The 25,989-nt window shown below is 40.4% G+C and overlaps 1 protein-coding gene and 1 non-coding gene across 5 annotated transcripts in view; both read left to right on the top strand.

Moving 5' to 3' along the window:
• cep295 (centrosomal protein 295) overlaps positions 1–25,989 on the top strand; it is a 109,632-nt gene that overhangs the window by 50,511 nt on the left and 33,132 nt on the right. For all 4 annotated transcript variants that reach the window (XM_059964612.1, XM_059964610.1, XM_059964611.1 and 1 more), the window contains exons 15-18: positions 11,354–11,579; positions 12,421–12,600; positions 13,730–13,963; positions 17,890–17,987. In XM_059964612.1, coding sequence (XP_059820595.1) covers positions 11,354–11,579; positions 12,421–12,600; positions 13,730–13,963; positions 17,890–17,987 — 738 coding nt within the window. The remainder of the gene's footprint in view (positions 1–11,353; positions 11,580–12,420; positions 12,601–13,729; positions 13,964–17,889; positions 17,988–25,989) is intronic.
• Positions 21,526–21,598, top strand: LOC132392047 (small nucleolar RNA U2-19). Its single transcript, XR_009511425.1, has one exon. It is a non-coding gene; the product is annotated as a small nucleolar RNA U2-19 (small nucleolar RNA).

Here is a 25,989-nt window from a genome sequence, read left to right on the forward strand (position 1 = left end):
CAGGAAATGGATCACTATGCTTTTAGCTTCCAGCACACCAATGAGCTGTACATTGGGAAATCCAGTTGTAGATTGGGTAACAACTTTGTGGATGACAGTACAGAGGGATGGTCTGATGGGGTAAATGACAGGAGTGATAGCATAATGTTTTCATGGAGGAGGAGGTGGTGTAATTGTAGAAAATTTGTAAAATGAAATATTGGAATGCCAAGTATCTAAAGTTGTTGAACTCTTGACTTCAAGATCGTATTTTGCCTAATTAGATGAATTGCTGTTCTTTTGCGCTTGTGTTACACTTCAATGGAGCAGTTTAGAAAGCCAGTCAGCAAGTTTGATTCCAACCCTTTTAACTGTCTATTCCACTATCACTTGAATGATGATACCTACCCACCCGCATGCATATGTGCAAACACTTCCTTGACATATTGTACTACTCCATTGAAACTAATTGTAAGCTAAAAGAGCAGCTCATTTTCAGCTTAATAAATTAGTTTTCTGGACTCAACATTTCAATAAATTCAAGAAATCATTTTCAATACACACTCTGGATTTATTTCTGGTGAGTTCAGTTAATTATTTTGCATTCACTCTTTGCTGATCCCACATGTAGTTGTCGCTGGTGAGGCATTTATTACCTATGTCTAATACTCTCAAAAGTGCTGAAGAGCTATCTTCAGGCACTTGTAATGTATGTCTGGATTTAAATCCAGCATTATTCAAGGAATGAATACGTTCCAAATAAAAATGGTATGTGACTTATAGTGGGACCTGCAGGCATTGGTGTTCCCATGTGCTTGCACTTTGTCCTTCTTGGTGGTAAAAGCTGCAGGTATAATGAATGCTACCAAGATGACCTAGTTTAGTAATTGTAGGAGTGGATGTGTGCCAGTCAAGTGGGTTGCTTTGTCTTTGCTGATGAGTATTTTGCATATTGGAACTGTACTCATCCATGCAAATGGAGTGTATGCCATCATACGTCTGACTTGCATGGTAACATACAAAATATTATTTATTATATAAATAACATATTAAGCTACTTTGAGCCTGCTCTACAATTGAATATAATCATCTATTCCTGTTTTCCAGATCTTTTGTTTTTAGAAATCTATGTAGCTCCTGCTTAAGTGTATACAGGGACTTGGCCTCCATTTCCTTCTATTGTTGTGAATTCTACGTTCACTATTCTCTGGGTGAAAAAATTACTAGTTAAAATCATAATAGCGTTTACCCTAAAATACTCTGAATGTGACAGTTTGTCCCTGGCAACTTAACCAGGGAGGCATTCACCCCATATTCAGTCTTCTAACTGTCTGAGTTTTATAAATTTCAATCGGATTCCCTCTTGCACTTCTAATTTCTTAATGCTGCTTTAGATGTCCAGATCTCTCTTCACATGGTGTCTTGCAATCTCCTTGGCTACATTCCTTCTGTGCACACAATGCCACAACAGTGAATTTACTGAATTTATTGTCTGTTTATTTTCAGTGACGTGTATTTGTATGTAGGGGAAAGGGGGAAGTTTTTCCCTTTTTGTTCTCCCTACTGAAGTGGTAAAAAAAAAATCTCTACCCTCCTACTTTCTCTACTAAAGTGAATAACTTTATATTTATCCTCATTAAACTGCATTTGCATGTATTTGCCTACAAATTCAACTTGAAGCTTCTTTGTGGTGTTCTTACAGATCACAATCCCACTCAGTTTTGCCATGTGCTTTATGGATGGTGGAAAAGCTTTAGAGGGACAGGAGGTGAGTTGCTTACTACAAGATCCCATGTCTTAGACTTGCCCTCCTGTAGTAAGCAACTCCTCTCCTGTCCCTCTAAACTATAGTAGCCATAGTATTTGTGGGGTTCAGTTCACTTTCTGGTCACTTGGGTTGGAATGATTGTTGTCCAAGGATGACAGCCATGTTCCTTTGTACAAAAACTTGAGTGCATTTCCATTGATTTCCTAGCCTTCTGCTTTATCATGACTTCTTGCTGCTACATTCAACTGCCTTCATGGAAAGGTCATTGTGGTTTACCACAAATTGGGCATTGGTGAATGTTAGGAATTGAATTGACTAATATTTGCTGATGAGGTGGATCTACTGGGGACTTCAAAATGTACATATAATCATACAAATTAGGAGCAACAGTTGGTTATTTAACTTTCTCCTTTAAAATAAAATATGGATTGTAACGTCAAATTCGTATTCCTGCCTACTCCTTGTAACTTTTCACCTTTTAAGAATGTTCAAAAACGCTATCGACTGCTGTTTGAGGAATAGACTTCCCTCGTCTCACAACTAACTGAGGGGGAAAATTTCACCTTGACTGTCTGAAGTGAGTAACTACTTATTTTAAACCATGACTTGTACTACTTGATTCTCCTATAGGATTAAAACATCTTCCCATGAGGCGCCGCAGCATGGAAGCAGCGGCCTTTCAGACCTGGTGTTAATTTAATTTAATTTTCTATTTTAAGTTGATACACAATTTTCGATTAGGGCACATGGATAACAGAGCAGCTTTCTACCATCACCAGATACTACTACAGTACAGAGATCGCCCAAAAACAAACCTTCACAAAGATCTGCTGGCTGAATTACACGACCTCAGCTTGCTGAGGGGAACGGGCCTACATTTCTCAGACTTGCCTGATACTGGTCTCCGGAGATGGAGACGTCAAAAGTGATGTGCAAGGAAACAGAAGCAAGGCAAATGGGCAGGGGTCCGTGCCAGACTAAAAGCAAACCCTAGCCGGCCGGCTCTCCTGTCCATTCTGCTCTCCATTCAGTGTCTACATTTCCCCCCAGAGCTAATGCTAAGGAGGGGCTCTGTGAACTGTACGGGGCTATTAGCCAACTGCAGAACGCACACCCTGATGGTCTGTTTATTGTCGCCGGTGATTTTAACTTGAACCTTAAGTCAGTGCTCCACAAGTTCCATCAGTACGTAGACTTACAACTAAGGGGGAGAATGTGTTGGACTTAGTTTATACAAACATCCCCGACGTGTACCGGGCAGAGCCCTGCCCCCACCTCGGATACTCAGACCACATCTCTGTTATGCTAATCCCAGCATACAGACCGCTCGTCAGGCGTTCCAGAGTAGTTCAGAAGCAGGTGAAAACCTGGCCAGCAGGAGCCATCTCTGCTGTTCAAGACTGCTTTGAGCACACTGACTGGCACATGTTCAGGGAGGCTGCAACCAATGGCGACTCTACCAGCTTAGAGGAGTACACAGCATCAGTGACCAGCTACAGCAGCAAGTGCATTGATGATGTTACTCTGTTCAAGACCATCACCATACGCGCTAACCAGAAGCCATGGATGACCACAGAGGTGCGTGCGCTGCTGAGGTCCCGTGACTCCACCTTCAGAGCAGTCAACAAGGCAGCTCTATCAACAGCAAGGGCCAAACTGTCCCGAGCCATCAGAGGGGCAAAACATGCACACGCCCAGCTAATCCACAGCCACTTCCAGGACAGCTGCGACATGCGGCGCATGTGGAAGGGCATCCTGGACATCACCAATTACAGGACAACATCACCTGCCTGTGCAGGTGATGCCTCCTTCCCAGCTGCACTGAATAACTTCTACGCCCAGTTTGAGGTGGAAAATGACGTAGCGGCGAGGAAGTCCATCCCTCCTACAAATGACCAGGTGCTGTGTCTCACTGTAGCCAACATGAGATGAACTCTGTGCAGGGTCAACCCACGGAAGGCTGCTGGACCAGACAACATCCCTGGTAGAGTGCTCAGAGGATGTGCAGACCAGCTAGCAGATGTTTTCACTGACATCTTCAGCATCTCCCTGAGCAGCGCCACTGTTCCAACATGCTTCAAGGCCACCACCATCGTCCCCATGACGAAGAAATGATTGCCGTCCCGTTGCACTTAGATCCATCATCATAAAGTGTTTCGAGAGGCTCATCATGAGGCATATCAAGACCCTGCTGCCCCCCTCACTGGACCCCCTGCAGTTTGTGTACCGTCCCAACCGCTCAACGGATGATGCCATTTCCATCACCCTCCACCTGGCCCTAATCCACCTGGACAAAAAAGAAACATAAATTCGGATTCTGTTCATAGACTTCAGTTCAGCATTCAGCACAGTCATCCCTCAGAAACTGATTGGAAAGCTGAGCCTACTGGGCCCGAACACCTCGCTCTGCAACTGGATCCTAGACTTCCTGACTGGGGCAGCATCTCCAACACCATCACACTGAGCATGGGGTCTCCCCAGGGCTGCGTGCTCAGTCCACTCCTGTTCCACTCTGCTGACCCACGACTGTGCTGCAACACACAGCTTGAACCATATCATCAAGTTCACCGATGACACGACCATGGTAGGTTTCATCAGCAAGAACGACGAGTCAGCTTACAGAGGCTAATGGACTGGTGCAGAGCCAACAACCTGTTTCTTAATGTGAACAAAACAAAAGAGATGGTTGTTGACTTCAGGAGGGCACGGAGCAACCACTCCCCACTGAACATAGACGGCTCCTCAGTAGAGATCGTAAAGAGCACCAAATTTCTTGGTGTTCACCTGACAGAGAATCTCATCTGGTCCCTCAACACCAGCTCCATTGCAAAGAAAGCCCAGCAGAGTCTCTACTTTCTGCGAAGGCTGAGGAAAGTCCATCTCCCACTCCCCATCCTCATCACATTTTACAGGGGTTGTATTGAGAGCATCCTGAGCAACTGCATCACTGCCTGGTTCGGAAATTGCACCATCTCGGATTGCAAGACCCTGCAGCAGATAGTGAGGTCAGCTGAGAAGATCATCGGGGTCTCTCTTCCTGCCATCACAGACGTTTACACTACACGCTGCATCCGCAAAGGAAACAGCATTATGAAGGACCCCATGCACCCCTCATATAATCTCTTCTCCCTCCTGCTGTCTGGGAAAAGGCTCGGAAGCATTCGGGCTATCATGACCAGACTATGTAACCGTTTCTTCCCCCAAGCCATCAGACTCCTCAATACCCGAAGCCCTGACTGACACCTTGCCCTATTGTCCTGATTATTATTTATTGTAATGCCTGCACTGTTTTTGTGCACTTTATGCAGTACTGTGTAGGTCTGTGGTCTAGTGTAGCTTTCTCTGTGTTGGTTTTTTTTTACGTAGTTCAGTCTAGTTTTAGTACTGTCATGTAACACCATGGTCCTGAAAAACATTGTCTCATTTTTACTATGTACCATACCAGCAGTTATGGTCGAAATGACAATAAAAGTGACTTGATTGATTGTCTTGATTGCTCCACCTTGGCACTTTGTTTCAGTCTGTGCTGGTATTGGATTCGCTGAACACCAAAGATCTTAAGCCCTATCAGATTATATATAGCTACGGGTGCCCTCACTAAGAAGAGGTTATACCAGGGGTGGGCAAACTTTTTGACTTGTGGGCCACAAAGGGTTCTAAAATTTGACAAGGGGGCCAGACCAGGAGCAGATGGACGGAGTGTTTTGGTAATACACCTCATAAGAGAAAATAAAATATCATGGGATATGTAGAAAACATGTGCTTTAATTTCAATTGAAAATGAACAAATGCATTACAACAAAATATCTGTCTTTGAAGTCCCATGGTATTTAGCTATTTATTGAAATGACTTTTAAAACACTGAAAATTAAATGAATAAAATACAGCTTTTTTTAATAGTAACAGTTATTATTTTAAAGCACTGAAAATTCGGTTATCCTTCAAGATATTATCATCATCACTCTCCTCCTGCCTGTCTTTATTTCAAAAACGGGAGGAGATGCAGGTCTACTTGTCCTGCTCCTTCTTATTCAATTGTCCCCTGTGCCAAAACTCAACAACGACCAGCACAAGGACAGAACAGTGACAGCGCGCCAGTATGCGGAGCGCGTTATTTGATCTGGAGCGCATTTTTTATTTTGAGAACGTACGTGCACCTGCACACTACTCATGTCCATCACTTAACAGAAATGTCATGTAACATGTAAGGCTTATTGAAAAAAATATTTTCAAATGCATTTTCTACATAACACAACGAAGAAACTTACTTTTAATTTTAGTGGGAACAGTGTTGTTGGTCTCCCTTTTTAGCCAGCGCATCAAAGTCTGGATTTAGTTTTGTTGTGGCGATTCTCAGGATGGATCTGAGGTGTTGGTCAGTTAACTTGGATCTGTGGCTGGCTTTGTTGATGTTCATGGCGCTGAACGCCTGTTCACACAAATAGGTCGAGCCAAACAAAGAGTAAAGCGCAAATGTGGAGTAATACTCTGCACCTCAACAAAGGTCAATGTGTAGTGGTGTGCTACATGCAGTGCTAAAATTATGACATGGAGTTGGTAACTGCAGTCGAAGAAAAAAACTTTATTCGAAATCCCCAGCCTCACTTTTATGCCTCCCTCAACCTGCCCCCCCATGGCGCAGAGGCTCCAAAGCTCTGTGCTCGCAAATCCCCGCAGGCTATCTCCCTTAGCCGGAACGCTGGCTAATTGTGAGCCGGTTCAGATGTGCCAGGAAATGGGTCGCCACAAATGTATATAGAGTGCGTCATCTATTGGGAAAACACCAGAATTGCGGGGAAAAAACGTTAACAAGGTTTATTAATATAATTTCATCAAGTTCTGCGGGCCGGATTAAAAAGCTTAACGGGCAAATAAGGTGAAAGTAAATCCGAAAGGTTTCTACAGTTATATTAAAAGCAAGAGGATAGTGAGGGATAAAATTGGCCCCTTAGAGTGGTCAGCTATGTGTGGAACCGAAGGAGATGGGAGAGATTTTGAATGATTTCTTCTCTTCGGTATTCACTAAGGAGAAGGATATTGAATTGTCTAAGGTGTGGGGAAACAAGTAAGGAAGTTATGGAACCTATGACAATTAAAGAGGTGGAGGTACTGGCGCTTTTAAGAAATTTAAAAGTGGATAAATCTCCGGGTCCTGACAGGATATTCCCCAGGACCTTGAGGGAAGTTTGTGTAGAAATAGCAGGAGCTCTGACGGAGATCTTTAATATGTCATTAGAAATGGGGATTGTGCCGGAGGATTGGCGTATTGCTCATGTGGTTCCATTGTTTAAAAAGGGTTCTAGAAGGAAGCCTAGCAATTATAGACCTGTCAGTTTGACATCAGTGGTGGGTAAATTAATGGAAAGTATTCTTAGAGATAGTATTTATAATTATCTGGATAGACGGGATCTGATTAGAAGTAGCCAGCATGGATTTGTGCGTGGAAGGTCATGTTTGACAAACCTTATTGAATTTTTTGAAGAAGTTACGAGGAATGTTGACGAGGGTAAGGCAGTGGATGTAGTCTATGTGGACTTCAGCAAAGCCTTTGACAAAGTTCCACATGGAAGGTTAGTTAAGAAGGTTCAGTCGTTAGGTATTAATGCTGGAGTAATAAAATGGATTCAACAGTGGCTAGATGGGAGATGCCAGAGAGTAGTGGTGGATAATTGTTTATCGGGATGGAGGCCGGTGACTAGCGGGGTGCCTCAGGGATCTGTTTTGGGCCCAATGTTGTTTGTAATATACATAAATGATCTGGATGATGGGGTGGTAAATTGGATTAGTAAGTATGCTGATGATACTAAGGTAGGAGGTGTTGTGGATAATGAGGTGGATTTTCAAAGCTTGCAGGGAGATTTATGCCGGTTAGAAGAATGGGCTGAACGTTGGCAGATGGAGTTTAATGCTGAGAAGTGTGAGGTTCTACATTTTGGCAGGAATAATCCAAATAGAACATACAGAGTAAATGGTAGGGCATTGAGGAATGCAGAGGAACAGAGAGATCTAGGAATAACTGTGCATAGTTCCCTGAAAGTGGAGTCTCATGTAGATAGGGTGGTGAAGAGGGCTTTTGGAACGCTGGCCTTTATAAATCAAAGCATTGAGTACAGAAGTTGGGATGTAATGCTAAAGTTGTACAAGGCATTGGTAAGGCCAAGTTTGGAATATTGTGTGCAGTTCTGGTCACCAAATTATAGGAAAGATATCAATAAATTAGAGAGAGTGCAGAGACGATTTACTAGGATGTTACCTGGGTTTCAGCAATTAAGTTACAGAGAAAGGTTGAACAAGTTAGGTCTCTATTCATTGGAGCGTAGAAGGTTGAGGGGGGATTTGATCGAGGTATTTAAAATTTTGAGAGGGATAGATAGAGTTGACGTGAACAGGCTGTTTCCATTGAGAGTAGGGGAGATTCAAACTAGAGGACATGATTTGAGAGTTAGGGGGCAGAAGTTTAAGGGAAACACGAGGAGGTATTTCTTTACTCAAAGAGTGATAGCTGTGTGGAATGAGCTTCCTGTAGAAGTAGTAGAGGCCAGTTCAGTTGTGTCATTTAAGGTAAAATTGGATAGGTATATGGACAGGAAAGGAGTGGAGGGTTATGGGCTGAGTGCGGGTAGGTGGGACTAGGTGAGATTAAGGGTTCGGCACGGACTAGGAGGGCCAAGATGGCCTGTTTCCGTGCTGTGATTGTTATATGGTTATATAGGCCACATATGGCCCCTGGGCCGTAGTTTGCCCATGCCTGGGTTATACTGTAGCCACCTACTCTTTAAATGCTGGATAACTTCCTTGTTGATCTTCCACAGTACATTTAGCTGCAGTACCCACTATTTAAGCAGGTAGATTCTCCCTTTCTACCAAGAAAACTCTTCCAGGTAACTGTAGCAGGCTGGGTTGATCAGACCCAATTATCTGAGTGTCCAGGAGAAGTGGTAATAAGTGTACAAGCACAGCAAAGAAACTTGAGCCTCGTTTATTATCATAAAATAGATAGCACAAATAAACCACACATAGCAAGTCAAAGATTTCTGGGCTAAGGTTTCTAGTCATCACTTGATTGCTGTCAGAGGAAGTCCAATTCTGACTGGTGAAACCATCTTTCGGTCTCAGGCACCAATCTCAATTCAGGTCCAGGTGAAATTCCAACAGAGGTTTGAAAGGCAGCTCTCAAATTCACAAGTGCAGAGTCATCAACAGATAGTGGTCCAGTACTGATCATTTTTCCATTTAAACAGCACATGTGTCCATTGGCAGTCTCGTAGATCAGTTAATCATTTCCGTGGTCTCTCCTTGTTATCTCATTCCTTAATCTCACAATATCCAAGACACATAACATTTCTTGGGCTTGCACAATATATTAACGTTTACAGATGAGTCCAAATTCCAAAAAAATTCAGCTATCAATCCCATTTGGCAGACATTTTCACTAAGAGACCTACAGACCCCATAAGGTATGAGTAGAGAAATATTTAAGCTGTCACCCAACCCAACAGATAGTCGATCATTGCTCTATTAATTCCATATGCTACACTAACAAAGTAGTCTTATATGCACTACTTTTGTTTTTAGTGATAGATGTGGAACCCTCTCACCAGGGCTCATACCCAAACTTGGCTTGTTAGCTAATTCTGCTAACAGCCATGTGACTTAGTGGTGAGAAGGCAGTCTTTCATAAACAACTTGTATTTAGGGCCGGTATGACTTGGTGTTCAACCATACAGGAATGTCGTGAAGTTCCGAATGAAGGAACCTTGATTTGAATGAATGTTGGGTAAATACTGCCCATACACCAGCATAAAATTATAAAGTAGATTTACCAAATTTTCGACTTTAAGAACAAGTTGCAGAAAAAGTAAAGAAAAATAAAAGGGCCCATTACAGTTAAACAAATCCATTGCACATAAATGTTGGAGCTTATTCTGGTGTCGTTGGGGGTGTATCTCTTCACTCACACGCTAGATCCACTGTCTGTGTGAAAGCACCTGCCACTTTGTGAACTCTCTAAGACATCTCAAACAAATTGGCTCTCTCTCAGAAGTATTAGCCCTTCCTCCTTGAAGCCATCTGTCTGCTCAAAGCACTTCCTGCAATGGGGACTCTCCTTCCAATGGTGTTCTGTGGCATCTTCCCTTCCGCAGCTCCCACCAAAGGACCCCAAACCAGACCACTGTCCTTCAGAAAACTCTTCCCTACAGCTTTCTATAACCTTTTCACACATGCCACAATCTGGTTGGCTGGGATACATTCCTAAGTTGGACAACATAGCTCCTTTAGCTAAAGCACTTCCCAACATTAGATTAAATAGTAATGCCCTCATGACTTCGGAACTTATTAAAACCATTATTAATAATACAACATTCAAATGAATTTTGTGATTTCAGGACCCCCAATCCATTTGTAAATGGAAGTAATGTATCTCATCATGGGAACTGATGTAACACTCTGTTTCTCAGGTTCATCCTCTGCCAGTCCAGCTAAGGAGTTCCTAACTCTCTGAGACCTGCTTATTGTATCTTCAGTTTCTCTAGCTGCAGCCTCCTTGTGACCTTTCCTGTCTACGAGGGGATGCCTCCCCTGTCATGCCTTCCGGCAGCTCAGGTCTCCCTGCCCTATAACTGAACTGGGGTTCCTTCAGTTTAAGCAGGTGCTACTAAACATCTTCAACCTCCACTGCTGCTAACCGGTGAGACCTCTCTCATCAAGGGGTATCCTCTGTCACTCTAGCTACTCCTCCAGGATGTAATGTGACAGGTTTAGACTGGGTGTACCATACAGTTCCTTGTTTCTGTTCATCATTCAGCTTAGGAGGAACATGCACCTTCTCAAAAGCAGTTCTGAACATTGGGTGAATGGGCAAGGTCTTCAAAAAATTCTCTTCATTTCTTTTCTGTGCTCCCACAAGCCTTCTCATAATGGGAGTATTTGTTCCCACAAGAATGGAAACTTCATCTTTTCAACCGGAACCAGACAGACCACCGCTGGTGTGTCAATGATTTTGGTTATTCCAACATCTGCTTCTGAAACCTCTCAGTTTCAATGACAAGTGACCATCGTACAGGTACTCATCAGTACTTGGCCCCCAAATCTCCAGGACACTGAGTGGCATGAATACTAAATGCCTCGTTTAGAAGGATCATTGTAGAAGGATCTATAAAGCAAAGTAGCTTGAGAACCTGTGTCAAGTATGGCTGTAGCATAAACGCCTTCAATCTGTATGGATACATCAGAGCTTAGCCCTACTCAACCTTCAGGAATAGTGTTTTTGCACTTTAGTATTTCCCTTGATTCATCAATTTGGAATATTTCCTCTGAGAAGCCAGTTATTCACTAGACCATAACTTTTACTGGTGTGTAGCCCAAGCTCTTACTGGATATGTGCTCTGTGGCATAAACTGATCTAAGCTAACTGTTTCTAAATTTTTTGTTTTACAGCTGCAACACATTTTGTTATTTCTGTAAAGTTTTTTTTCAATTAGTGCGTATGGTTGTATATTTAGTATTGTAATTCAGTTTGGATTTTTGTGTTTTTTTTAAAGTAGCAGATCAAAGAGGTTAAAATGTGCTTGTTGAGGCATAACTTCTGAATATTCTTCTTTCTAGTCTGGACACCTGGCCATACAGGAGGTAATGCCCACAAGTGAAAATGTTAAGCAGCTTCCTCTCATGCCGTACCCGATGTGCTCCTTTGAGAATTTTAATACTGGATCAACCAATAAGAATCCTGATTTCAACAATGAAGAGCAAGACAAAGGCTCAGCACCATCAGTTCAAATAAATGAAGCATTATTGCCTTTTTGGTATTATGATTTCAAAACAGAACAAGCTGGTAATTTTAACTGTAAATTGTGTAGCTGTATTCGTGTGTTTGAATTTTTTTTAAATAATTAGATTTTAGATTGGGGACCCTTAAACAATAAATATGGAAGCTTTTATAAAGTTACCATTTCACCCATTATATTTGTTTTTAGTTAGTTTTGACTTTAAACATGCTCAGAAAAATGGCAGCTATTATTTTGTGGTTTTGAATTCCATGTATGGCTAAATAATATGTGATAGTGAATCAATTTTTCTTCCTACATGTATCCCAAACCACCACATTAAGACAGTCCCTCTGGGTTGAGAACGAATTATTTCCTCTTGAGTTTTGTTAATCTTTTTGAAATGGCTAATGAGGCAAGTGTGGGAATTGCAGTCTGTTGTAGAGGTAGTGCAGGTGGGGATTAACATGGTGGGTGGCTGGGTAGAATCCTTATTATTTTATTCACAGACCAGAAAATTCCTAGAAGTCAATGCAATCATTTCAAGGGAGCTTTGAGCACATCCTTGAATCTTTTACTCTATCTGCCTGGTAATTTCCTCCAGTCAAACTTGTGAACAACATGGCATGTCCAGTGTTCCTGACAATGTAACTGGGGCCTCCACGGGATATTAGAGTGCAGTGTGATGCAGCAGAGGAACATTGGTAGAGGATCTGTGAAATGTAGGTGTATGGTTGTGAAAGAATTTTGAGTATGGCCTCTGAGCATATGCAACATTACTGCATGATGCATGTATTGGGGAGGTTTGTTTAAACTGATGGATGAAATGCAAATTAAGCATCTGAACATTTTTGTCTAACAAATTGGATTTGAAAAAATGTTTTTATTAAGTTATCCTATATTTCAAAGGTAGTTGCTCTACAGAATGTTCCAATGTTGAAGCTGTTATAAGAGAAACTCGACATTACAAGCGTTCTAAACCACCTGTAACAAAGACGAGGTTGGGGCTTTGTGGATTAATTGACCAGCATGAATTAAGTTCCATTCAGGAGATGGAATCACCTAAAAGTGACAGACTGTCTATGTATGGTAAGATTTTTTTAAAAAATCCCTTTCTTGTGATAATGGGGCATGACCACATATTTTACAAGATGGATAGTATCTTTTAGAAGAAGGAATCACCGACTGACTTCTTGCAAAACATTATTTCCAAATTCTAGAATTTATCAGGCATAGCTAGTACAGCCCCCTGTCTCTCTGCCAGAAACCCAGATTCAATCCTGACCTTGGGTGGCATCTATATGGAGTTTGCACATACTCCCTATGACCACACAGTTTTCTATGGGTGCTGCTAAAGATATTTGAGTAAGTTAATTTGCCCCTAAATGTTCCTTGGTGAGATTAATGGTAGAATTTGGAGCAAGTGAATAAAAAATGTGAAGAGAACAAAGAAAATGGTGTTAATGTTTGATTAGTGTAAGTAGTTGATGAATAATAGTGTTTCCATATTGTATCTTTCTGATTGTTTTATGGCATGTTCAGAGTTTTCTGTGGTTAACAAGGAATCATTTTGCTTTTGTATCATGCATTTGTGTATTTAATCTTAATTGCTTTTGTATTGTGACTATTTTGATTCCTTGTTTGTTAATGCACTCTCAATTACTGGCCAGTTGTATATTTGTGGTACCATTTCCCCAACCAAGTAGAATAGATACAACTTTTTACCAAAGATTTGTCATGCTGCTGAATGTTTCCACCTTCTGATGCAATCAAAGATTTGACCAAACATATTGAATTTAAATAAAACTCAGCTTTCAAATTAAAGTTACACTGCAGTTAAGAGATCAACCTTGAGGATAATGATCACTTTAGATGCAACCTTGAGCAGGAATTATGAATAGGGGATTATTAGTATAAGTGTTGGGGACACTATTTTTAGCCTTTTTTTGCAGAAATGAGTGAAGAATAGCTTTAGCCAGATGTTTTGTTACCTCTTAATTGCTTGATTGTTTCAACAAATTATGTCGGTAAGGCCTGAGACTGGCTAATTTTAGATAGACGGTGAGGGGTTTAACTTGTTTCTTACACTTTTTTGGGTGATAATTTGCTACTTGCCTTCTCTTCTGTTTCCTTTTTGGCTTGTTACACTTAAAATGCTGCTTTACTTTTTTGACAGCTTAATTTATGGCCTTAATTGAAGTAGTTTGCTCTTTGATAGTTGACAGGATGCCAAAGTCAAATGACTGCTGTAAATCAGTTGTTAAAGAACTACTACCAAGTATAATGGATCCTCCTCATTCCTCTGAAGTAATGGAATTGGATTTGTCCAACATATCCACACACAGCAGTCAAAATTCTAGTGTGCCAAATAGTACTGCAGAATCTATTCGAACAGGCAGAATGACTTGGCGAGAGAAGCTTAACATGGAAACTGGCAGTCTTCCAGTGCAAGGTAAACAATTTTGTGAGAATACTTGTATCTGTAATTAATTAAAACCCTAAAACTTTCATGTAAAAGTTTTTGAATTCCATTTCACCTCCTATCCAACTCTTTCATTCTGTCCATAAATCGTCAGATTTGCTGATCTGATACCAGGTTCTGTATGAAGTTCAAAGTCTTTTATCCTGCACTGGGTCCCTACCCACAAGCTTATTTTCTCTTGGTAACTATAAATTGAATCAAAGTGTGTAATATTTAAGATCAAGATGAATTTTAAACTTGGCAGTCACATCCCTGATCAGTCCTAATTCCATCTTCATAAACTTTGCATTATCTCTCATTCTATTCTATTTTCCCCATACCACTTCTACTCTTACTAATATCCATATGTTTCTAGTTCTGCAGTGTACTTTTTTAAAGCATTCTCATCATTCTATTCACATTTGTCTGTGGTCTTGAACTCCCCATAATCTCCATTAACCATACCTCCCACTTGTGTTAACACTCTAATAGTTGTAGCTTCATGATCATCTCCACTTCCTATCTTATTATTTTGGATTCTTTACCCTTTCCTTTCCAGTCCTGATGAAGGATCTTGGCTCAAAACATTGGCTGTTTATTCCTTTCCAAAGATACTGTCTGAACTGTTGAATTCCTCCAGCATTTTGTATGTGTTATTCTGGATTTCCAGCATCTGCAGAATCTCTTGTGTTCGTGATGATCTAGGTTTCATTGTTCCACCATTGACACAAGTGCCTTCAGCTGCCAAAGCTCTAACCTTTGGAATTCTGACCCTGAAGCATCTTTGTTATCAATGTTTTTAGACTTCTGTGAAACAGATTTGATGTTTAGCGGAGTGACTGTTGATGTTATGATTTGGATTTCCTTATATACATTTTGATATTTTCATCGTTAGACTGAACAAGTGTAATTTTGGAATTCATAATAAAAACTTCAAGAGCTCAGGAAATTATTTCTTTTAATTAGCCATCGTTTAGAGCATTCTTGTGTTCAGCTAATTATTTCCTAATAAAGAGTTCCTATTAAAGTATTCCAAAATTTATTTTTAGGAATCAGAATATTTTTATTTTGTACAACCTAATTTCATTATTCAAGTCTGTTAATTTAACTCTTAATTACCAGATTTACTGCTATGTGATGTTATATTATTGCCAAATCAAATAAGTTAGTAATCCAAATCAAAAATGTTAAACCTTCGAGAAAGAAAAGAGACTTGAGTTATGGAAAGTGCATGTTTTAAAGGCCATGAAAAAGTTTTGAAATTATTGCTCTACCTGAATGGGATCTTTATTCAAAGTTTATTTCATAGAACATAGAATTCTACAGCATAGTACAGGCCTTTCAGCCACGATGTTGTACAGACTGTTTAACTTGCTCTAAGATCTCTCTAACCCTCTGCTCTTACATTGCCCTCCATTTTTCCATGTGCCTTTCGAAGATATGCCCGCAATATGTATGTCTCTTCCCATGGGATTTAAAATGCATGGTGAGATGGTGAGATTTGAGCTTTTTCCTTGATTATTTGTTGGGGTCTTTTGATAACTTATCCAATGATAATCACTGTGCTACTAAACTATTGAGTTTTTGATCTTGGAAAAGAATCATTTAAGTTTCTAAATTTGGTTAGATGATAAACCAGTGCACAAGCGCTTTTGAGATGCTGATCACATCTTCCTGACCTTTAATATATACATGGACAAGGGTAGGAGACAGTATGAGGGAGGGCTAATTATGTTGGAAGTATAAATTGGTAACAGTTTCTCAGGTAAATGCATAGCAGAAATCTCAAGGTCTTTTAAAGGTTGTCTCACTGAGATGGGGAAAGGATGGTAGGATAAAGGAACCACAGTTGACAAGAGGTGGAGCATTAGGTTAAGAGGATCAAGGAAACATACTTTAGGTTTAGGAGGCAATAATTGGGCAGGGCTCTTGAATTGTAAGATAGCAGGGACTTGGAGCTAAAAGGAGATGTGAGAAGGCCTTGGCGTGTAGGATTAAGAAAAACTCCAATGTACGTGGAAAAATAGGAGAATAACTAGAGTGAGGGAAGGATGCTTGGGTAAAGGGGGAAATGCACCTGGAAGGAAAGGAAGTTGGGAGGTCCTCAGTGAATACTTCACTGCATGTTGACCAGAGAGGGGGACTTTGATGCGTTTGAGGTCAGTGTAGAATAGGCTACTGTGCTGAACCATCTTGAATTTAAGAAACGGGCAGCGTTGGAATTTATGGAAAAATATTATTATGTCTAAATCCTTGGAGCTGGATGGGATATACCCCAAGCTACTAAGGAAATCGAGGAAAGAGATTGCCTGGGCACTGATGATGACCTATATGTCTTCCCTGACTCTCAAGCTCCCAGGTGTGGTACCAGAGGATTGGAGGATGACAGATCTTGTTATGTTGTACAAGAAACATCATGGGGATAATCCTGGGAATTATAGACTAGTGAGTCTTGTGTCAGTGGTGGGCAAACTAATGAAGAGAATTCTTATGAGCATTTGGCAAAGCATGACCTTATTGTTGACAGTCAATGTGGTTTTGTGAGGGGCAAGTGGTGCCTTATGAACCTAACTACTTTTTTCAAGGAATTACAAATAAAATTGAAGGTAGAGTGTTGGATGTGCTGTTTATGGATTTTAGTAAGACATTTGACAAAAATTCCTCTGGTGGGCTGATCCAGCAAGTCATGAGGCATGGAATCTATGTATGCTTGGCTGTGTGGAATTGGAATTGGTTTGCCCACAGAAGGCACGGGTGGTTATAGATGGAATATATTCTGCCTGGAGATCAGTGACTAGTGGTGTTCCACAGAGATCATTTCTGGAACCACTGCTCTTCATTTTGTTCCCCCCTTCCCCCCCCCCCCCCCCAGTAAGTTTGGATGTGACAAAGGTTTGAGGTGTTGTGGATAGTGTGAAAGGTTGTTGTAGGTTACTGTAGGGTTGTAGATGGTGCAGAGAAGCGACAGATGAAGTTCAATCCAGAAAAGTGTGAAGTGATGCACTTTTTGGAGATCAAACTTGAAGGCAGATTACAAGGTTAATGGCAGGATCCTTGGCCATGTAGAGGAACAGAGGGACTGTGGGGTTCAAATCCATAGATCCCTCAGAGTTGTTGCACAAGTTGACAGGGTGGTTAAGAATGCTTATGGTGTGCTGGCCTTCATTAGCCAGGGGGGACTGAGTTCAAGAGCCACAAGGGTATGTTGTAGCTCTATAAAACTCTGGTTCGACCACAGTTGGAGCAACTTGTTCAGTTATGTTCACTTTATTATAAGAAGAATGTGGAAGCTTTAGAGAGGATATAATTGTACGATGCCAGGATTAGATAAACTGTCTTATAAGGAAAGGTTGGCAAGCGAGTGCTTTTCTCTTTGGAGTGATGGAGAAAAAGTACCTTGGTAGAGATGTATAAGATTGAGAAGTGTAGATGATGGACAGCCAGGATCTTTTTCTCCATAGTGGCGGCGGTCAATACCAGAGGACATCTGTTAAAGGTGAAGTGAAAGAAAGTTTAGGGGAGATGTCAGAGGTAGTATTTTTTTTTGGATACACAGACAGGTGGTAGGTGATTGGAACACTGCTGCAGTTGTGGTGGAGGCTGATACAAATAGGGATGTATAGGATACAATAGGAAGACAGATAGGCACATGGATGTAAGAAAAATGGAGGGTTATGGGCTGTGTAGGAGATGAGCATTAAATTGATCGTGGAATAAGTTTATTTAGGTTGGCACAATATTGTGGGCCAAAGGGCCTGTATTATGCAATGTTGTTTTTATGATCTGTACTGCATGGTAGAGCTAATAAAATAATACTGATGATCATGATAGACCAAAAAGTATACTATTGTTTGCACTAGAATTATTCATTTATCATGTGTTTGGTTATAAATTGAGCCTCTTTGTAATGTCTTCAGCTTCTCTTTCAAAGTCACCAAGTTGTCTTGCCAAAATTGAAAGTAATGGGCTTGAATACAGTGACCCAGCTTCATTACCATGTAACATAAATTGTATGGTAAGTAATTACTTTATTATCCATATCGTCACCACTTTGGAGTTTTGAAATCTGTTCTAGATATTTGTATTATTCTTTCTGACATAAAGCATACGAGAATAATACTCGATTTTTGCTTAACTCTTTTAATAATTACCAAATTGTAAATGAAAGCACAGAATGAGCTAATTTATTAAAGTTAATTTCTGCCCTTTTTTCAGTAATGTTGCAGAGTGTTGTCTTTAAATGCAATAAGTTAAGCTTTTTATTATGAACCTTACCTAAATTTTGCTTGAGAGTGGACTCATGGTGTTCAGTCTCAGATTGCTGCAGTAATATGTCAAAATGAAGCTCGTTAAAAAAGTGTGATGGTGCCAGTTGCATTTATTGCCTATTATTAGTAACCTGAAAAAGAAAGAAATTTAATCTCAAAAGCAAGAGAATCTGCAAATACTGGAAATCCAAAGTAACACACACAAAATACTGGAGGTACTCAGCAGGTGACGCAGCATCTATGGAAAGGAATATACAGACGATGTTTTGGGTGAAGATCCTTCATCAGGATTGAAAAGGAAGGGGGAAGAAGCCAGGATAACAAGGTGGGGGGGAGGGGCAGAATTGCAAGCTAGAAGGTGATAGTGAAAGCCAGGTAAATAAGGGAGGGGGAGATGAAGTGAGAAAGTGGGAGGTACTAGGTGGAAAAGGTAAAGAGCTGAAAAAAGAATCTGTTAAAGGAGAGTGGACTATGGCAAAAAGGGAAGGAGGAGGAGCACTGGAGGGAGGGGGTAAGCGGATTAGGAGGAGAGGTAAGCCAGAGTGGGTTATCTAACCAAATGTTAGATAAATCAGTATTCATGCCATCAGGTTGGAGGCTACCCACAAAATGAAGGTTTATTCCTCCAATCTGAGAGTCACCCCATCGTGGTATAGAGGAGGCCGTGAACTGACGTTGGAACGGAATGGAGATTGGAATTAAAATGGTTGGCTGCTGGAAATCCTGCTTGTTGCCGATGTAGTAAAGGTGCTCAGCAGAGCAGTGTCGCAGTCTACGATGGGTCTCACCAATGTAGAAAGAACCCACATCAGGAGCACGGGATACAGTAAACAACCCCAACAGATTTGCAGGTGAAGTTTGCCTCACCTGGAAGGAGTGTTTGGGCTGTGAATGGAGGTAAGGGAGGATGTGATGAGCAGGAGTTACACTTCCACTTGCAGGGCTAAGTGCTGTCCCATGGGCCTCTGCATCTAGCACATCATTCTCTGTAACTTCTACCACCTTCAACAGGACCCTATGACCAAACACATCTTTACCACCCCCCCCCCCCCCCAATCTCTGCTTTCTGCAGAGATTGCTTTCTTCGTGATTCCCTTATCCATTCATCTCTCCCCACTAATCTCTCTCCTGGCACTTGTATGACTATAATCCTTGCAGTTCTGTGCAGTGTTAGATTGGGTTAATGATCAATAAACTGGTTTATGCTTAGAATAATAATACATAATGCTAGTTTGTAACAAAGATCATGGGCCTGGAATTTAGGGCTATGTACCCTGGGTAATTTGAAAAAGGTCTTCTCTTGGACTGCAGTGCTGTGCCAGCAATCTAGAGGAAATCCTGCCCTCCACTGTTACTCCTATGGCAAAGTATTATCCTGTAAAGATGATATCCCATGACTGTGAGGGGGGGTCTGCCCACATTAAGATGTGAGGCTCAAGTCTGCACGCTGGCTATGCAAGCCATTGCTGGGAGTGATTTCAACAAAAAATACATTTTCTTTTGTTGTCAATATGATGGAAGTTGTCAAATCCTATGTTTGACTGCATAGCTCAGTGATTTTTTAATGTATAGTTGTCACTGGCATTGTGTTCTTGGAGTAATCTCTGTTCTGGTGAGAAATGTGTAGCTGAACAAAGTGGAGCAACAGCAGCTTTCATCACTTCCAAAAATGGATTGTGATTAAGAAAAACTATTGGATCTAGATGGTTGTGCAGCAGTTGGAGCCGGTGTTGCCAATGCTCATCTTCTGCAATCATCTACACTCACCGTGTCAGTTTGGTACCTTGCTTGACTGGCAGTGAGAAACCCTACCCTTCTGATTTATCTTAGTATCTCACCTGCAGCTTGAATTACCCTTGACATTTGTGATGACCATAGGATCATCATCACCTTTATGGACTGTGGATCTTGAAAGAGTGAAAGGGCTATTGTTGAGTTTGTCCGAAACAGGTGCATTACAGAGAACTCCTTGATCCATGGCTGTTCCCAGGGACCTGAATCAAGAAGAACATCATGCTGCTGGAAACACATGACATTAAGGGGCTAAGCTCAGTGGAAAAGCCTTGCAAACATTTAAGTGTGCAATGCTTAAAGAAGTGACAAGAAGAAATTAGATGCAAGCATGAACATAAAGAAAGCCATATACAGTTTTTGTTGTATGTCATTTTTACAATTAGAGTTTATAATCTATTTTTATAATTAATGCATTCACCATGCCAGGCAAGATGTAGATTTTTGTCCAGGTTGCAGCACTGTATTCAAAGATCACCCAATACCAGCCCTCACAGGTAACCTCTTCATATAGTGATACGGAACATTTCATTGCAAGGAGAATACCACGAGAGGGCTTTGATTGTACCAAATTCCTGGTACAGCAGTGTGGAAGACAGGGTTACCTGAAGATTCCAGTCATTGCTCTTTAGTTTAATTCTCATACATCCATACATATGAATACACACAAAAGGGAATGTAAGGTCTTCTGCCTAGTACAGCAGATCTATCAATCTAGCACTTCCATATAATGCCAGAAGAGCTCCTTCTAGTGCTGATTCCTTAAGTGGTCATTCCTGGAAATGCATGCTGAGTGCTAAGCGAATACCAGAGCATCGACATGGGTGTGTGTCAATAATACCTTGCCATATTCCAGATAGACTACTACTAACCAAGTACTTGTGAAGCACTATAATAATGTAGGAAAAGGCAATTTGCTGCAGGGGGTTAATGGTGCCTTATGTTGCTACCTGCCTTTTCTTGTAGAGATAGCTAGGAGTATTGTAGATTGTGACTCAGTTCGCACAGTTCAGAGGCTCAGTTTTGTGGTAAAGGGTACACTGAAACTAGCCACTATCTGGGGTTGGACAGTAATGTGTTTCTGTCCTTTAGGCATACAGGGGAGTGATATTTTTTCTTCATACTATTTCCTTGAAATTGGGACTGTGGATTGAAGTGATTTAGTATTTTTCTCCTCACCTTGGCTGCTTCTGACCAGCTTGTTGAAAGAATGAAACATAATCCTTCAATCCTGTCATGTTACCCCAATGAGCAGTGGCCATACTTGGAGTACTTCATTGGCTGCAAAATGGGTATCATGTGTCCTGAAGATACTACTGGCATTCTTAAACATGAGATTTTTAAATTGTCTTGTCTTTAATGAAATACTAAACACAAAAATTAACAATTTATAATTTATAGAGAGAAGCTGTCTTGCCTGGATGAATGTTCTATTTTTCAAAAGCATTTTGTTCTGTGTGGTTTTCCTTCTGAGATCTACTGAGATGTTCAGTGGGTCAGTGATGAAAAATAGCCAAATCTGATCATTATTTGAACTAAATAATGAATGATTGGTGCAGTGACCAGAGAAGCAGAACTCTGTGTGTGTGCGTGTGTGCGTGTGTGCGTGCGTGCGTGCGTGCGTGCGTGCGTGTGTGTGTGTGTGGTTTTTTTGTTGGTACTGAGCAATGATGTAAACATTCACACTGATTTCCCAAATTGTGATGTTCACTACACTTGAACTGAGCTCAATGTTTTGTATGTTTTTGCAAATGTACTGGATGCTTTTGTGTGGCTTTTGTGGATTGTAGTTTGCATGGGATGCGTTATATTAATGCATGTGTTGTTTAACTGAGACTTTTATACTGAGCAATGATGTAAGTATTTAAAGATACCTTCAGTGATTTTCACTACACTTGAACTGAGCTCAGTAGTTTATAATTGGCTCATTTATATGTTTCTCTTAATATATAATTCATTGCTTTATGCTATGTTATTTTGTTATTTCTCCATCTCAATCAACCATTCAAAATCTGTCCCTCAAGTCAGCACTATGACTCTGGCTCTAATTAGTGTAAGTAGCTCAGAAATCTTGGAATTACTGATCTGGATATAGGTGACCATGACTAGCATTTTTTATAACATTTTTGTGGAAATTTATTCACAAGTAAAATGTATGGAACTTTTTGGGGCAGATTTTCTTTCAATCCACCTTTAGAAGTAGCATTTTGTTGCATGGTTATTATAATTTTAGTTAGATGTCATCTTATTTCTAATTTGGCAGTCAAATCTTCCATACAGAATTTTAAAGTAAATAATGACGTCAGTACAAGTAATTTCTATGGTAGCTGCAGTCACTCAAGTATACTTGGAAATTTGTGATTTTAGATAAAGTTTAATTTGGAAGCACAGGCTTTTAAATGGTTTATTACATCAAGTACTCAGTGTTAGTGTGAGCCTCAAAGTATGATTACAACTTAAAGTAAGACTAAGTCACTGCTCGCTTTTTGAAATTGTTTTGATTTTTTTGTATGTTTAAAATATTCATCTGATCCCAACATTTTAACCTGCTTTTGCAATATTGTTTACTAAAATAACAGAAGTTAATGCCATTCTAGAACTTGATTAAACGGACAGTTTGGATTACCGTGTACATTGAACTGTAAGCATCTGTGTAGTGTCCTAATTATGAGGAATCCAGAAGTCTTAGTATTTTGGTTCTCAGAAAAAAAATTATTTGTGTGCAATGATAAGGTCTTTCTGGCAGCTCTCCATGCCTGAGCCAGATGATAATACAATTTTGCTGCATATCTGAACTCAAGATAAACTTTGGATCACTCATCTGAGCCCATCTAAGACCACCCATTTCTGACGATCCCACACGAACACTAGCCAGATGTCAAAATTTCAGTGTGTTTCCTATTCTTCTGTCTCTGTACTTGCAAACTACATTGACTCCTAGTTGAGTGACGGCTTAACTTATTATGAATTACTTCCTTGTTTTAAAATTTCCTCATCATCTCATCCATCCTTCCATGTATAGACACCTTCAACCTAGCATTCCCCTTGTGAGTTTTCTGTACCCATCTAATTCTGACTTCAAGCATTCCTGCTTTGAATTGCTCTGTCATTGGTATCTGCCATATGCTACCGTAGCTTTAAGGTCTGAAATAAAAATGGAAAATATTGGATACACTCACAGGCTGGACAGTATTATGTCAATATCTTTCATCAAAACAAATCTGGGATTCTGTACTTAAATTTTCTTGCAATTCACTTGTTTTTTGGGGATCTGAACTGGCAGGCATTCATTGACCATTCATAGTTTACCTTTAGAAGGTAATGCTGAGCCATTGCTTTGAAATCATGCAGTGCTCCTTATGCTAATAATGTCAAATGATGTGGCATTTTCATCATTAATCCCGGTGGAATCCCGAGGGATTTCTGGGATTTGGCTGCAGTGTTGATGAAGAACAGCAATATACTTCCAAGTCAAAATGGTGTGTGACTTGCAGGTGAATCTATCAGTGATAATGTTCCAATAGGCTTGCTCGCCATGTTTTTGGTAAGAGGTATTTGGTTTAGGAAATGTTGAAGCTGCCAAAATGAGAGACTAATGTGTCTTTTATACAGGCCTTAGCAATTTAGGGTAGTATACAGTTGATTGCATACTAATCAAGTGGACTGTTTGCCTGGGTTGTGTCATGCTTGAGTGAAGTTTTATTCATCTGCACTCCTCTTGTAGCTTGAAGATGGTGGAAAGGAGATGGTGATGGTATTAGGAAGTGAGTTATTCACTGCAAGATACCTAGCTTCCATCCTGCTTTTGCAGCCTGGTATTTATGTGGCTAGTCCAGTTAATGCTGACCTACAAAGTTGATCTTGTGTGATTGACTAAAGGCAATGTCAAAGGATGTTAATGATTGGTGAATAAATTTACCTGTATTGGGGTTGGTTAATTATAAATGGCACAAATCTTAATTACCGTTTTCTAGCCCATGGTGTCCAGCTCTTGTTGCATGCAGGCACAGACAGCTTTATTTGCTGAGGAGTTTTAAATGGAATTGGATGTCTTGCAATCATCAGTATGCCTTCAGACAATATCTCCAAGTGGTTCTTTAAAACTGTTATCTACTGTTATCACCATATTTTTGTTATTGGCTTCAGTATCTTAAGTGGTATCTCATCAAATTTTACACATTTTCCTGTTAATCACTTTGATGTGATTTTCCTTGTTAAATATGGATTCTACAAAACAGTATTTTCAGTGAATTTCTCAAATGAAGTGTAGTGCCTTGTGAAAGTATTCAGCCCCCAACCTTTTGTTCACTGAAATGAGTATTACAAACCAAGGATTTTGATCAATTTAGCTGAGAATTTTTATTTGTGAAAAACGTGCTCCTTCTTCCACCCTCCGACATAAAAACAGGGAAAATTGTAAAGGAAGAAAAACAAAAATTTCAATAAGTGAAAACGCCAGTAGTTCAAAATTAATTTTTCCCCCTTTGTTCAGTACTTAGTTTAACCACTTCTCGCAGCTATAGCAGCTGCGAGGTATTTTTTGGATAAATCTTTTTTAGCTTTGCACAAAGTGTTGTATATTCCTCCTTGCAAAATTGCCAGGTTAGTTGGACTGGTGGTGGCCAGCAATCTTGAGGTTTTGCCACAGAGTTGTTTGATTGGGTAAGGTCAGGACTCTGACCTTAAGATATCAATTTTCTTTATTTGAAACCACTCCATAGTTGCTCTGGCTGTGTGCTTTGGATTGTTGTCCTGCTGGAAGACTTATTCCTCCCTAGTTTAAGCTTTCTGGCAGAGGCCAGCAGGTTTTTAGCCAGGATCTCTGTATTTTGCAGCATTCATCTCCCCTTCAATCCTGATCAGATTTCCGGTCCCTACTGCTGAAAAGCATTCCCACAGTGTGACGCTACCTCCACCATATAGTGCGGATGGTGTTACCAGACTGATGTCCGGTATTAGATTTACACCACAGTTACCACTTAGTGTGGAGGTCAGAAAGTTCCACTTTAGACCTTCTTCCACATCTTTGTAATGTCCTGAATGGGCAAGGATATTTTGTTTTTATTATTAGCCAGGGCTGCTTCTTTGCTACTTTTCCATAAATACCCTTCGTGCAAGGCCTTGGAGATTGTGGAGCCATGAACTTCATCTCCAGTTGCCACTGACTTCTGCAGCTCACTCGAAGTGACTTGGCATCACAGTAACCCCTCCTGAAAGTGCCTTTCTTCTGCAGTGACTAAGTCTTGACCTTGGCAGTGTGGCTGTGGTTTCATATTTTCCCCTCTTTCCACAATGGACTGCACTGAGCTCCAAGGTTTGTTCAGTGCTTTTGAGAAGGTCATGTACCTTTCCCTAGAATTATACTTCTCTATTACCACTTCCCCAACTTGCCTCGAATGCTCTTTTGTCTTTATTTTGGTTTGGTGTGTTGAAGATCTACCACACTGTTGGAACCTTACAGAGGGGGTACAATTTGATACATTAACAAACTGGGTGAGTTGTAAGATAACATAATGTAATGCACCTGAGGAAAGTTAGCATAGTAATTACAAAAGGGATGAATACTTTTTCAGCTTCAATTGTGTTTTTTAAATTTTTAGTAGATTGACAGGTTATAGAGTTTTTCTTTTTGATTTGACATGATGCATAATGTTTTGTAGATTAGCTCAAAAATCCTACTGCAATATATTAAATTTAGAAAATGAGACAGTTAAATGTGAAATTAGTTGTGGGGTTGAATACTTTTTCAAGTTTCTGTATGTCATATGATTTGGGGGAAAAGCAGATTATTTCATGCTCTCATTTCCATTCCAAAGATGATGATGATGTGGAAGTGACACATTAAATCTCATGTTTCATTCTTCAATCAGCTCCTTTTGAGGCACTGTTCCATAGACTGGGATAACTATAAAGTACAAGCCTAGAACTGTCTTGTTCACTGGCCATTTCAGTTAGTTG

Source organism: Hypanus sabinus, chromosome 3 (assembly GCF_030144855.1).
Source record: "Hypanus sabinus isolate sHypSab1 chromosome 3, sHypSab1.hap1, whole genome shotgun sequence".
Lineage (NCBI taxonomy): Eukaryota > Metazoa > Chordata > Chondrichthyes > Myliobatiformes > Dasyatidae > Hypanus > Hypanus sabinus.